The sequence below is a fragment of the Podarcis muralis genome, chromosome 14 (assembly GCF_964188315.1).
Source record: "Podarcis muralis chromosome 14, rPodMur119.hap1.1, whole genome shotgun sequence".
Lineage (NCBI taxonomy): Eukaryota > Metazoa > Chordata > Lepidosauria > Squamata > Lacertidae > Podarcis > Podarcis muralis.
Window position 1 is genome coordinate 13,830,650 of NC_135668.1, and position 12,073 is coordinate 13,842,722.

Genomic DNA, 12,073 nt, shown 5'->3' on the forward strand with positions numbered 1-12,073 from the left:
TCGTCTGATATGTTCACCCACAACTTTACAGGTCACATTTCCATATATATGTTACAATCAGTTGAAGGGCATGTCACTATGAGAGAACTGCAGTTGCTTCCAGCCAGAGGCTTTGAGGGAAATGACTGAAAATGACCAAAGGACCTGTTCATTAAGCATTCGTCCTGATCTGTTTGCACAAAGGTTGGAGGAAGAAATGACTGTTAATGTTGTACAATAGTGTTCTAAATGCATGGTGCATATGTGACTAAAGTCACAGGGTGATTCTCTACCTCCGTCCAATCAAGCTGTACTGTAATTAATGGGAATCGTGGTCTTTTAATTTAAATTTAGATGCATGAGAGTACAAAGCACAAAAAAGAGTATCTGACTGATATTCAATGTGCAGGAACTAGGACCGTTCCAAACCCCACATATGGGCGTCTCGGAATGTGGTAAAAAAACCAGGCATGTGTTGCTGCAAGACGCAGAGCAAGATTTTTGAAACCACGCACTCTGATTCTACTGAAGTGATTCAGTAAATAAGCATAAAAAGATATCCTTTTATGGCTGAGAAACTGCATCTGTTGAAAGGTCAGGAGATTTCGTCTGAGATCTCGCCAATAAACAGATAAAAATGAGTAATTTCCTCAGTATCAAAGTTTAGTCATTGTAATATAAAATGTCGTTCTCAAGCACATTCATGTGATGGGCTCGGCAGTAGGGATTAATTCAAGCCGGGGCTCAACCCTGAAACTGATTGTGTTGCCAGGGCTTAATTTAACCTCGGTACATGTCAAATGAAATATAAATGAGTTTTTGTTTCGTACAGGGCTTCTAATCTGCAGCTCGCCTAGGGTGAGAAGGACACGTTGTCCAGGCGAGCGCTCAAGCAGCAAATGGAACCTGTACTCTTCCTGCTATAAGACAGGGCGAGAGAAGCCATGGAAGGTATGGATGTGATGCATGGCGATGCTGGCAGCCCTGAGACAAGGGCATGCACCCACAGCTGGATTTCCCTATCTTTCTGAGTCTCAATGGGCTACTGAAATGGGAGGAGCACTAACAGTAGAAGCAGACAGAGCAAGGAAGGACAACAGCCTCCTGAACCATTACAAAAGGACAACAGGTTATTATGCCCAGTGTATTACTGATTTAAAGTCACTGAGTGCTCACTGGAAGGACAGATCCTGAAGCTGAGGCTCCAATACTTTGGCCAATGAGAAGAGAAGACTCCTTGGAAAAGACCCTGATGTTGGGAAAGATGGAGGGCACAAGGAGAAGGGGACGTCAGAGGACGAGATGGTTGGACAGTGTTCTCAAAGCTACCAGCATGAGTTTGACCATACTGCGGGAAGCAGTGGAAGACAGGAGTGCCTGGCATGCTCTGGTCCATGGGGTCACGAAGAGTCGGACATGACTAAATGACTAAACAACAACAGTGGTATACTTCTTGCAATGGCAGAATGTGGTTTCACAAGAGAAAACGAAAGTGCATTCCCAAAGGCTGTTTCACAGCAGATTGCACAAAACAATACGCTGTTGCACAAGGGGGAAACACAAGCACGTTATGAAAGATTGCACAACAGATTGTGCAACAAGAATCAGCTATTGCACAACAGGCTCCCCCAACTCTGTTTCGGATTCTTTTGTTGTGCAATGTTTAAACTCTGTCATCCGCCGGCGCAAGGGCTGTTGCGCTAGTGGATAGAGAATGTGGGCTGCAATGCAGCCAGAGGCAGGCATGGTGCACATGCAATTACACAATGTAAGACACAGCACAGCAATTTTGGGATTGGATAAGGCCACAACTTCATTGACTACAGATGTCAGATGGTTTGGGTGTAGGCATCAGGTGTGCATCCTGAAATCAATTAACCTGACTGCTGGTTGTTGGTTGAATGGGGTTGACCAAGGTTTAGGGTCACCTTGTGACATGCACCGCATCCAGATGATTCCCATGATCACCAGGAGAAGGTGCTAATAATAATAATAATTTATTTATACCCCGCCTATCTGACCACAGCGCCACCCATGCCCCCAAAATGCTGAGGAAAATACACTGGAAAGTGTAAGACCACACACTTTGACACAGCATCATCTAACTTCCCCCAAACAAATAAGAATGAATGCTCGCTAACGCCACTTCCGACATAAGGAGGAGGTGGTGTTGCGGGCTTCACGCCCCCAACACAAGCGCAGGGGCTGGCTTCCAGCCCCGCGCGATCAGGGGAATCCTCGTGCCGCATCATCCCCTGAGACAGCCAATCGGCTGCCTTGGGGTGTGTGGCTTGCCCCATTTAAGGCGAGCGCGGCCCCGGCATCTCCCTCTTTGACCGGTGCAGCTATTTGTGCTTCCCACCCGCCCGCTCCTTTTCCTTTTCAGGCTTCCTTCTGACCTTGCTATGGACCTCAGTTGGTCGCCCTAAAGGGGCCTGGTAGGAATTTTTTCCACTTGGCAAATTGGCACCAGCCATTTGGTTTTTCGCCTGCCTCGTAGCAAATCGTCACAACTTCTTTGGTCTTGGCAGTTAGGCATTGGTAGGGGTATTATTATTTAGATGTGTTGGGGGGGAGCGCCATCACCTCCCCCAAATATTGAAGGGTAGTCCGTTAAAGGATTCCGGGGGTGGGGGGTGGCCTCGTCCGAAGCCTATGGACGCCAGGGCCTAAAGGGCACCCCCGAGCGGTGACCCCGGGGGAGTACCTAGTTGAAGTGCATCAGCAGGGCTCCCCCTGCTGGTGTTAACCCTTTCCAGTCTCTAGCAATCAGGCTGAAGCTGGATAGTTGGATAGGACCAATGCCTAAGCCAATACCGCTCTTACCTGTAACCAACAAAGTTGTGGCCAATTTTAGCCCATTAACCTTATTCAGTGGTGTCATGTGTCTTTTTTATTTCCACTGGGGGAAGGCGGGAACTCGCCACGCAAATAGCTGACTTTGCCTAACAAGTCAGGATGAATGATCAACAAACAAGTTGTCTGGAAGCATCCCATGTAAGTACTGTATCTCCTTCTAAAGAATAGGTATCTTACTGTTACCAACTGACATGGAGGCTCAATTGTTTTTGGTAACTATTACCATTATTTTGTTACATTTATATCCTGCCTTTGCTCCAAGATGCCCAAGATTGCTTACAGGGAAATGTCTCATTTTAGGCCTATGAGCATCATGAATGTGTAGACATTTGAATCCAGGTTTCCTTGGTCTAAGCCAGGGGTCAGCAAACTTTTTCAGCAGGGGGTCGGTCCACCATCCCTCAGACCATGTGGTGGGCCAGACAATATTTTGAAAAAAATATATGAACGAGTTCCTATGCCCCACAAATAACCCAGAGATGCACTTTATATAAAAGGACACATTCTACTCATGTAAAAACACGCTGATTCCTGGACCGTCTGCGGGCCAGATTTAGAAGGCAATTGGGCCAGATCCGGCCCCCAGGCTTTAGTTTGCCTACCCATGGTTAAGCCAGGCATGGCCAAACTTGGCCCTCCAGGTGTTTTGGGACTACAACTCCCATCATCCCTAGCTAACAGGACCAGTGGTCAGGGATGATGGGAACTGTAGTCCCAAAACATCTGGAGGGCCAAGTTTGGCCATGCCTGGTCTAAGCGCTACACCATATTGACCATGCTGTATTTTGAAGAGTGCATAGAGAAGAAATTTGCACCAACCTACCACGGGCAAAAAATATGAGTCTGGCCTGCAATGAGTGTTTTTAAAAGAGATATAACACCAAAGCTCTACTACTAGCCAGCACAGCTCATTTATAATGGCTCAGTTTTTTCAGATTCAAAGACCCTGACTTTTGTTGTAGCCAAACACATTCATCAACTTCAATCAACTTCAAGTCGGCAAGAAGGCTTTTAACCATGAATGGAAGACTTTGCGCTGTTTGAAGTTAAAAAATCTGCATCCATACAAACCAAAGCAAGACAATTACACGTTATGAGATCATGTCTCAAAACAGATACGGGCAAGGGGAAGCCAAGACGTGTTGTATCTGAGTTAATCACTAGAGTATGGCCCATTTCTTTCTTGTCAAATCTTGTCATAGCAGCGGACTGCACAATACGATCCAGCCCAAGCAAAATATTCCTTTGTAGGCAGGCTTCAATCACCATCGCCAGCAACAACCCCACAACACATGAAAATATCTCAGCCATATTCAACACCAAATTATGTTAGGGTTTGCATTGAGCTAATGGCTTTAGGCATCAGGCAAAAACATTCATCTTCTTGCAGGCCTTTGGCTAATGAAACAATCCATGACCTTTTAAACTGGTTTGTGTGTGTGTGTGTGTTTTCTTTGTTATTATGTTATGCATTTTTTTGTGTTTTTATACTGTCAACTGCCCTGTGACCCTCTAACGAAGGTCTATAAATTTAATGATTAATTTATAATTATTAGTAATGCATTGTGTGGGTTCTGAAAAGAATCCAAAAATCCGTAACCATCTTATATTACAGTATCCCACTCATTTGATAGTCCCTTTCCCTTCCCCCTTCTTTCTCTGAAATGTTTTTGGGCCACTTGTACAGGTTAAGAGCAGATTTGGGATTTTCATACTGCCTCTTCAACTCCCTTCTCATTTTTCATTTGAGCTCAGAGGTTCTCTGGACCTGCTGGAGGAAGCCTACTTTCTGCAGGGTCGCGAAATATTGTGTTCATTCAAGCACTGGCTTCCCCACATTCACTTGGTACCTTCTCTCCATGATGAACGGAGTAGGGGAGGTATGGATTAAGCCAAGAAGCCTGAGGGGAACCATCAACAGAATCCTAGGAGAATCATCTAAGCCAGTGGAGGCTGGGGCCCTTTGAGGCTATTGGAGAAGAAGGCTAGGAGGTGAACATTAGGTGGCGCAAGAGAGCCAACTAATTCTGGTTTCGTTCCATTCTCCTCCTAGCTGAGCTATACAAAGGTAGCACAGAGATATTTATTGGAACAGTGTGGTTTTTGCAAAACAATGAACCACGGGACGGAGCAGTGGAGAACTTCTGAAACAACAATGGGATATTAGCTCCACCCAAGGCATGATGGAGAGCAGCAACGGCTGGGAAAAGATAGACATAACATTTTACAAGGATAGGAAGGAACACCATGGACAGAATAGCTGTCACACACAAGAGGAATAAAGATATGGTTTGAATGCTTCACCTATAGCTTTATAAATCATTTAATGTGTCAAGAAGAATGGATGTCATGGATATTGCAGTTGTTGTATTGTTTTGTTGTTTAGTCATTTAGTCGTGTCCGACTCTTCATGATCCCATGGACCAGAGCACTCCAGGCACTCCTGTCTTCCACTGCCTCCCGCAGTTTGGTCAAACTCATGCTGTTAGCTTCGAGAACACTGTCCAACCATCTCGTCCTCTGTCGTCCCCTTCTCCTTGTGCCCTCAATCTTTCCCAGGGAGTCTTCTCTTCTCATGAGGTGGCCAAAGTATTGGAGCCTCAGCTTCAGGATCTGTCCTTCCAGTGAGCACTCAGGGCTGATTTCCTTCAGAATGGAGAGGTTTGATCTTCTTGCAGTCCATGGGACTCTCAAGAGTCTCCTCCAGCACCATAATTCAAAAGCATCAATTCTTCGGCGATCAGCCTTCTTTATGGTCCAGCTCTCACTTCCATACATCACTACTGGGAAAACCATGGCTTTAACTATACGGACCTTTGTTGGCAAGGTGATGTCTCTGTTGTTGTATAAGGGATTGTTATTTTGAATGGAATGCAACTGAGAGATTTTGGGACGCAGAAACAAAGTAAATCATCAAACCATCAATTCTAGCACGCAGGAGGCCACCCATATTATATAATTTTGTTGTTGTTGTTGTTTAGTCATCTAGTCGTGTCCGACTCTTCGTGAACCCATGGACCAGAGCACACCAGGCACTCCTGTCTTCCACTGCCTCCCGCAGTTTGGTCAAACTCATGCTGGTAGCTTCGAGAACACTATCCAACCATCTCGTCCTCTGCTGTCCCCTTCTCCTTGTGCCCTCAATCTTTCCCAACATCAGGGTCCAGCTCTCACTTCCATACATCACTACAGGGAAAACCATAGCTTTAACTATACGGACCTTTGTCGGCAAAGTGATGTCTCTGTTGTTGTATAACGGATTGTTATTTTGAATGGAATGCAACTGAGAGATTTTGGGACATAGAAACAAAGTAAATCATCAAACCATCAATTCTAGCATGCAGGAGGCCACCTATATCATATAATTTAGCATCTGAATGATTGGTATTAGTAATTGTATTCTAATTTGGCATTGTTATAATGAGGCTACCATTGGATTATTGTCATTGAAAACTAATAAAAATCACTGTCAAATAGGTAACACAGAGACAAAGGAGGAGGTGACTGACAGCCAACATCAACACCTGGACGGGATGGAAATAAGGTGGAAGACCGGTGGAGGCTGACTGATGGCAGACTGAGTTTGGTGATATAGTCCTCATTTGCCCCCATGAGCCAGACTCCAAAGATCTGAGCAAACCCCTCATCTTGGAGGACAAGGCTATCACTCATTACAAGCCACAATAACTATGACCTGCCTCCATTATTGAGGGGCAGTATATCTCTGAACCAGTGATGTATGGAAGTGAGAGCCGGACCATAAAGAAGGCTGATCGCCGAAGAATTGATGCTTTTGAATTATTGTGCTGGAGGAGACTCTTGAGAGTCCCATGGACTTCAAGAAGTTCAAACCTCTCCATTCATAAGGAAATCAGCCCAGAGTGCTCACTGGAAGGACAGATCCTGAAGCTGAGGCTCCAATACTTTGGCCACCTCATGAGAAGAGAAGACTCCCTGGAAAAGACCCTGATGTTGGGAAAGATGGAGGGCACAAGGAGAAGGGGACGACAGAGGATGAGATGGTTGGACAGTGTTCTCGAAGCTACCAGCATGAGTTTGACCAAGCTGCAGGAGGCAGTGGAAGACAGGAGTGCCTGGCGTGCTCTGGTCCATGGGGTCACGAAGAGTTGGACACGACTAAACGACTAAACAACAACAATACCTCTGAATAGCAGATGCTGGGGATCCCAAGTGGAATGCTGTTGTGCCCCAGTTCAGCTTGCAAGATTCCCATGGACATTGCGAGAAGATGTTGCAGGATTTGATGGGTCATTAGACTGATCCAGCCAGCTCTTTTTATATTCAGTTTTTATGATAAATATTTATTGTTTTGTTCCATTTTCGGTGGATTGTCTTTACATAACACTGCTTCAAAATCTGAATCACCAAGCGATATACAAATGTCCCAAATAAATTAAAGCATACATATTTATCCAGGTTACCTGGGTTTTTCTCTTCGGACATGACTGTATGGCAGAGAGAAAGCAGCCTAAAGAATTCGTGGACTTCTGGGTCTCCCATTGTAATGGATTCAACTAGGCTGTGGTCATAAAAGCGAAATTTTCTGTCTGCTAGCCGATTGAATGAGAAATCCACAGGCGTTTTCTTCTGCGAAAGAAAAGCACATGCAAAAACGATCAGAAGAAAGCAAGGTTGGGGATCTTTCTGGCAGGAAACCGAAATACCTCAGCATTACAGTGGAACTTGCACAGCAAGATATAAAATAAAATATCCAGGGATTCTGATCAACTAAGTCCTGATCAGAGTGAACCTACCTTTTTGGCAGGTGTCACTGAGGGGGCATGCAAGCAAGCAGGAGTCCCAGCAACTGTGAAACACTTTATGTGGGGCTGCCATTGTATCTGGTCCGGAAGCTGTGATAAGTGCAGAATGCAAAGGCCAGACTGCTCAAAGGAGCGCATTACTAGTAACATGTCACTCCACTGCTGAGAGAGCAGCACTAGTTGTTAGAATTCCTGCTCCATGACTGCAGTCATGGGGTTTTTGTCTATCACATGATGGTATATGTTTTGACTCCACAGAGTGGGAAGTGATGAGACAGGATGTTTGTGTTACTGTGTTCCATGAAGTGGAACTATTGTCTTTTTTCCCCTTTTTCTCTTTGCTGTCTGATGCTAGAGAGAGAGGGAGCCATGTTGCAGTGCTCCATGTGTGTTTATATGTAAATAAAGTAGATTAGCCAAAATGCTGAGTTGCTGAGGTCTGTCACGCAAGCTGCGAAGACTCTGCAGATCCCTAAGTGTGCCGATGTCTGTTGGCACTGGTCGCTGTGATGTTCGGGCTGAAGAAAGCTATGAAGCTCCCAAACGATTGACCAGGAGGGAGAGAACATGCCAGTTGGGCAAGTGTCTCTGCCAGGGTCCTACTAGAGTGTAGGACGAGCTCCTGGCACTAGTTGCCCATTTGCTATAAGGTCGGGTTCAACGTTCTTGTGTTAATTCACAAAGTCCTGTGCACAGAGTAGCTTAAGGAGCGCCTGATTCCTTATGCTCCACCTCAATAGGTAAAAAGGTAAAGGTAAAGGACGCCTGGACGGTTAAGTCCAGTCAAAGGCATCTAGGGGGTTGCAGTGCTTATCTTGCTTTCAGGCCGAGGGAGCCAGCAGTTGTCCACAGACAATTGAGTTGAATTTCAATTCGCCAAGAGTCCTTAGCAATCCTCTAAAGCAAGGGTCAGCAAACTTTTTCAGCAGGGGGCCAGTCCACTGTCCCTCAGACCTTGTGGGGGGGGCAGACTATATTTTTTGGGGGGGGAATGAACAAATTCTTATGCCCCACAAATAACTCAAGAGATGCATTTTAAATAAATGGACACATTCTACTCATGTAAAAACACACTGATTCCCGCACCATCCACAGGCCGGATTTAGAAGGTGATTGGGCCAGATCCGGCCCCGAGCCTTAGTTTGCCTATCCATGCTCTAGAGCAGCGGTTCTCAACCTGTGGGTCCCCAGATGTTGTTGGACTACAACTCCCATCATCCCTGAGCTCTGGCCTTGCTAGCTAGGGGTGATGGGAGTTGTAGTTCAACAACATCTGGGGACCCACAGGTTGAGAAAGGTTGCTCTAGAGTCTAAACTAAAGCAAGGGTAAGGAACTCTTTTGGTTAAGAATCAGCCAAATTGGACAGGTTGGGAGGGGCAATTAATTGATACTACAATGACATTAGATGTAGGAAAAAAAGGTAAAGGGCCCCTGAATGGATGAGTCCAGTCAAAAGCGACTATGGGGCGCGACGCTCATCTCGCTTTTCAGGCTGAGGGAGCTGGTGTTTGTCCAGAGACAGCTTTCTGAGTCATGTGGCCAGCAGGACTAAACCGCTTCTGGCGCAAAAGGACACCGTGACAGAAGCCAGAGTGCACAGAAACACTATTTACTTTCCCGCCACAGTGTACCTATTTATTTATCTACCTGCACTGGAGTGCTTTCAAACTGCTAGGTTGGCAGGAGCTGGGACAGAGCAATGGGAGCTCACTCCGTCGCGGGGATTTAAACCACCGACCTTCCGATTAGCAAGCTCGAGAGGCTCAGTGGTTTAGACCACAGTGCCACCCAAGTCCACCTCAGAGATGGGGCATTTCTCATGGTTCCCCCACTTGCCCCCAAGATTAATTTGCCCTTCACTGGGTAGTTTCATGTAGCAAGCCCTTCCACATGAACTTTCCCTTCCTTCTTTCAGAAGTCTTCAGAAAACTGTACTTTTTAGACAGGCCTTCACAAGAAGAAATTCTCTGTTTAACCAACCGGTATTTACTGGTGTTTTCAATTATGTTTTACGGATATTTATGGATTGGTTTATTACATTTTTGCAGGTTATAAACCACCTTACTATAATTTATTAAAGTGGTTTTAAAAACCAAAACTAAACATTAAATAAACAAATAAAATAAACCGAGAAAGCTGGTTGTTGCTACTGGGCCTGCACAGGAGAATAACCTGCCTTGGGAGGGGATGATTAGTAGTAGACCAGGTCAGAAGAGGAAATCAAACAGAGAACAAAGGCTAGCTATGAAAATGGATTAAAATTAATCGAAGGACAAGAAGGTGATTAAAGAAGAAGAATGAAGTAGCCACATCAGGAAGAGATGGACATAGGTTTGCCATAGGAGTGGGAAATCTAATTACCTTTTAAAAAAATGTATTAAATTTAAATAATTTGGATTGATTTGTTAAAATCTGGAGAACTAATAAAAAATAATAATAAAAAGAACAGTAAACCATACAGAGATGCAGTAGGAAGCCTCATACATGTTGTGACTGGGTAACACTGCGCACCAGGAGTTCTTTCCCAGCACACAGTTTGGAAATGACTGAGTAAGCAACTGAAAAATTACAGTAATTTTGCAAGAAGCAAACAAGACTTGGGAGTTTTTCTTTCCCCTGTGTCTACAAATCCAGGAAAACTAATCATTGGTGATGTGGCCGGCTGCAAAGTCTTGGCATCTGCGTCGTTGCACTTCACTTGATGAAGAAGATCAAGTGTTTGTTATTGTCTTGCCTTTTAACATTTAGCCTGAAAGCCTGTACAAATTGCATCAGCAGTGACAACTTATTCCATTGGATCCTGGAAGTATACAAGTCTCTTTTCCTTGGCAGTTTTCACCCTGGATGTTGATGGGGAAAGGGTGCCCTGGGAGCATATCTTTTACAGTAAGTTTCATCAGAGAAACAAAACTCCCATGGAATTTCTAGTTATTGTTCCCAATAATGTTTCTCACTAGTGATGTATGGAAGTGAGAGCTGGACCATAAAGAAGGCTGATCGCCAAAGAATGGATGCTTTTGAATTATGGTGCTGGAGGAGATTCTTGAGAGTCCCATGGACTGCAAGAAGATCAAACCTACCCATTCTGAAGGAAATCAGCCCTGAGTGCTCACTGGAAGGACAGATCCTGAAGCTGAGACTCCAATACTTTGGCCACCTCATGAGAAGAGAAGACTCCCTGGAAAAGACCATGATGTTGGGAAGGGAGAAGGGGACGACAGAGGACGAGATGGTTGGACAGTGTTCTTGAAGCTACCAGCATGAGTTTGACCAGGCTGTGGGAGGCAGTGGAAGACAGGAGTGTCTGGCGTGCTCTGGTCCATGGGGTCACGAAGAGTTGGACACAACTAAACGACTAAACAACAACAATGTTTCTCACCTGCTTTCCATCGGCATCTGGTCTGCCACTTTGAGAACAGGATGGTGGGCAAGCCAGGCCATTCGCCTGAGCCAAAACATCTGACGTTCTTGTGTTCCCATAAGTGAGCAGGATGCGGGAAAAGAGCTTTGAATAGTGGCGACTGGTGGGTTCAGGGAGTTACGTTGGTGGGTTTTACTCCTATCCTCCACCCCAAATCTATTCACGTCAGTTTATTGTTCCCTATTGTGGGGTGCAACCAGTGCTTTTTTCAGGGGGTACACAGGGGTACACTTACCCCTAAACATTTTGTGAATCTAATGGGAGAAGAAACTAATTTTTTTTTAAAAAAAAATAGTTTCTTCTCTAGCACAGTGAATCGTCAGTTCCCCTGATGGCGGCCTCCTTTCCTTTCCCAGTGTTTCCTGAGTCTCAGACAGAAGCGAGCATTATCAGGGGTCAGCGAACTTTTTCAGCAGAGGGCCACTATCCCTCACACCTTGTGGGGGACCGGGCTATATTTTTTTTGGGGGGTGAACAAATTCCTATGCCCCACAAATAACCCAGAGATGCATTTTAAATAAAAGGACACATTCTACTCCTGTAAAAACACACTGATTCCCGGACCGTCCGTGGGCCAGATTTAGAAGGCGATTGGGCCGGATCCGGTCCCTGGGCCTTAGTTTGCCTACCCATGATTTAATGTGTCAAAATGAGAGCACCTCTAAACATTTTTTTTTAAAAAAAAGAGCACTGGATGCAGCATCACTCAAGCAGTCAAATACAACATTTCCTGTTTGCCCAGAGTGGACACACAGGGGAATGTTGATCCAGCCAAGAGGACTTCCTGTCACACCTGGTCTGGCACATCCTCCCCCTGCGTGTGACCAGGTAGATGGGCGTGACCCTGGTAGACCCCATGTCTCACTTTCTTGAGTATCTTGATGCCTTTTGCTGTGTGCTGGCTCTCAGCCAGCAGCACATGGGCGCATGCCTCACAAGAGGATGAACCCACACCTTTCTCTGTAACTGTAACTAAAAGCTAAAGCTTGCCTTCGGGGTCATACTGTGAAATGAATGTAAGTAAACCTT

At 45.3% G+C, this 12,073-nt stretch overlaps 1 protein-coding gene across 1 annotated transcript in view; it reads right to left on the reverse strand.

Moving 5' to 3' along the window:
* ATP8B4 (ATPase phospholipid transporting 8B4 (putative)) overlaps positions 1 to 12,073 on the reverse strand; it is a 111,953-nt gene that overhangs the window by 30,064 nt on the left and 69,816 nt on the right. Inside the window, exon 16 of the mRNA XM_077918800.1 lies at positions 7,281 to 7,446. Within this exon, the coding sequence (XP_077774926.1) occupies positions 7,281 to 7,446 (166 nt within the window). The remainder of the gene's footprint in view (positions 1 to 7,280; positions 7,447 to 12,073) is intronic.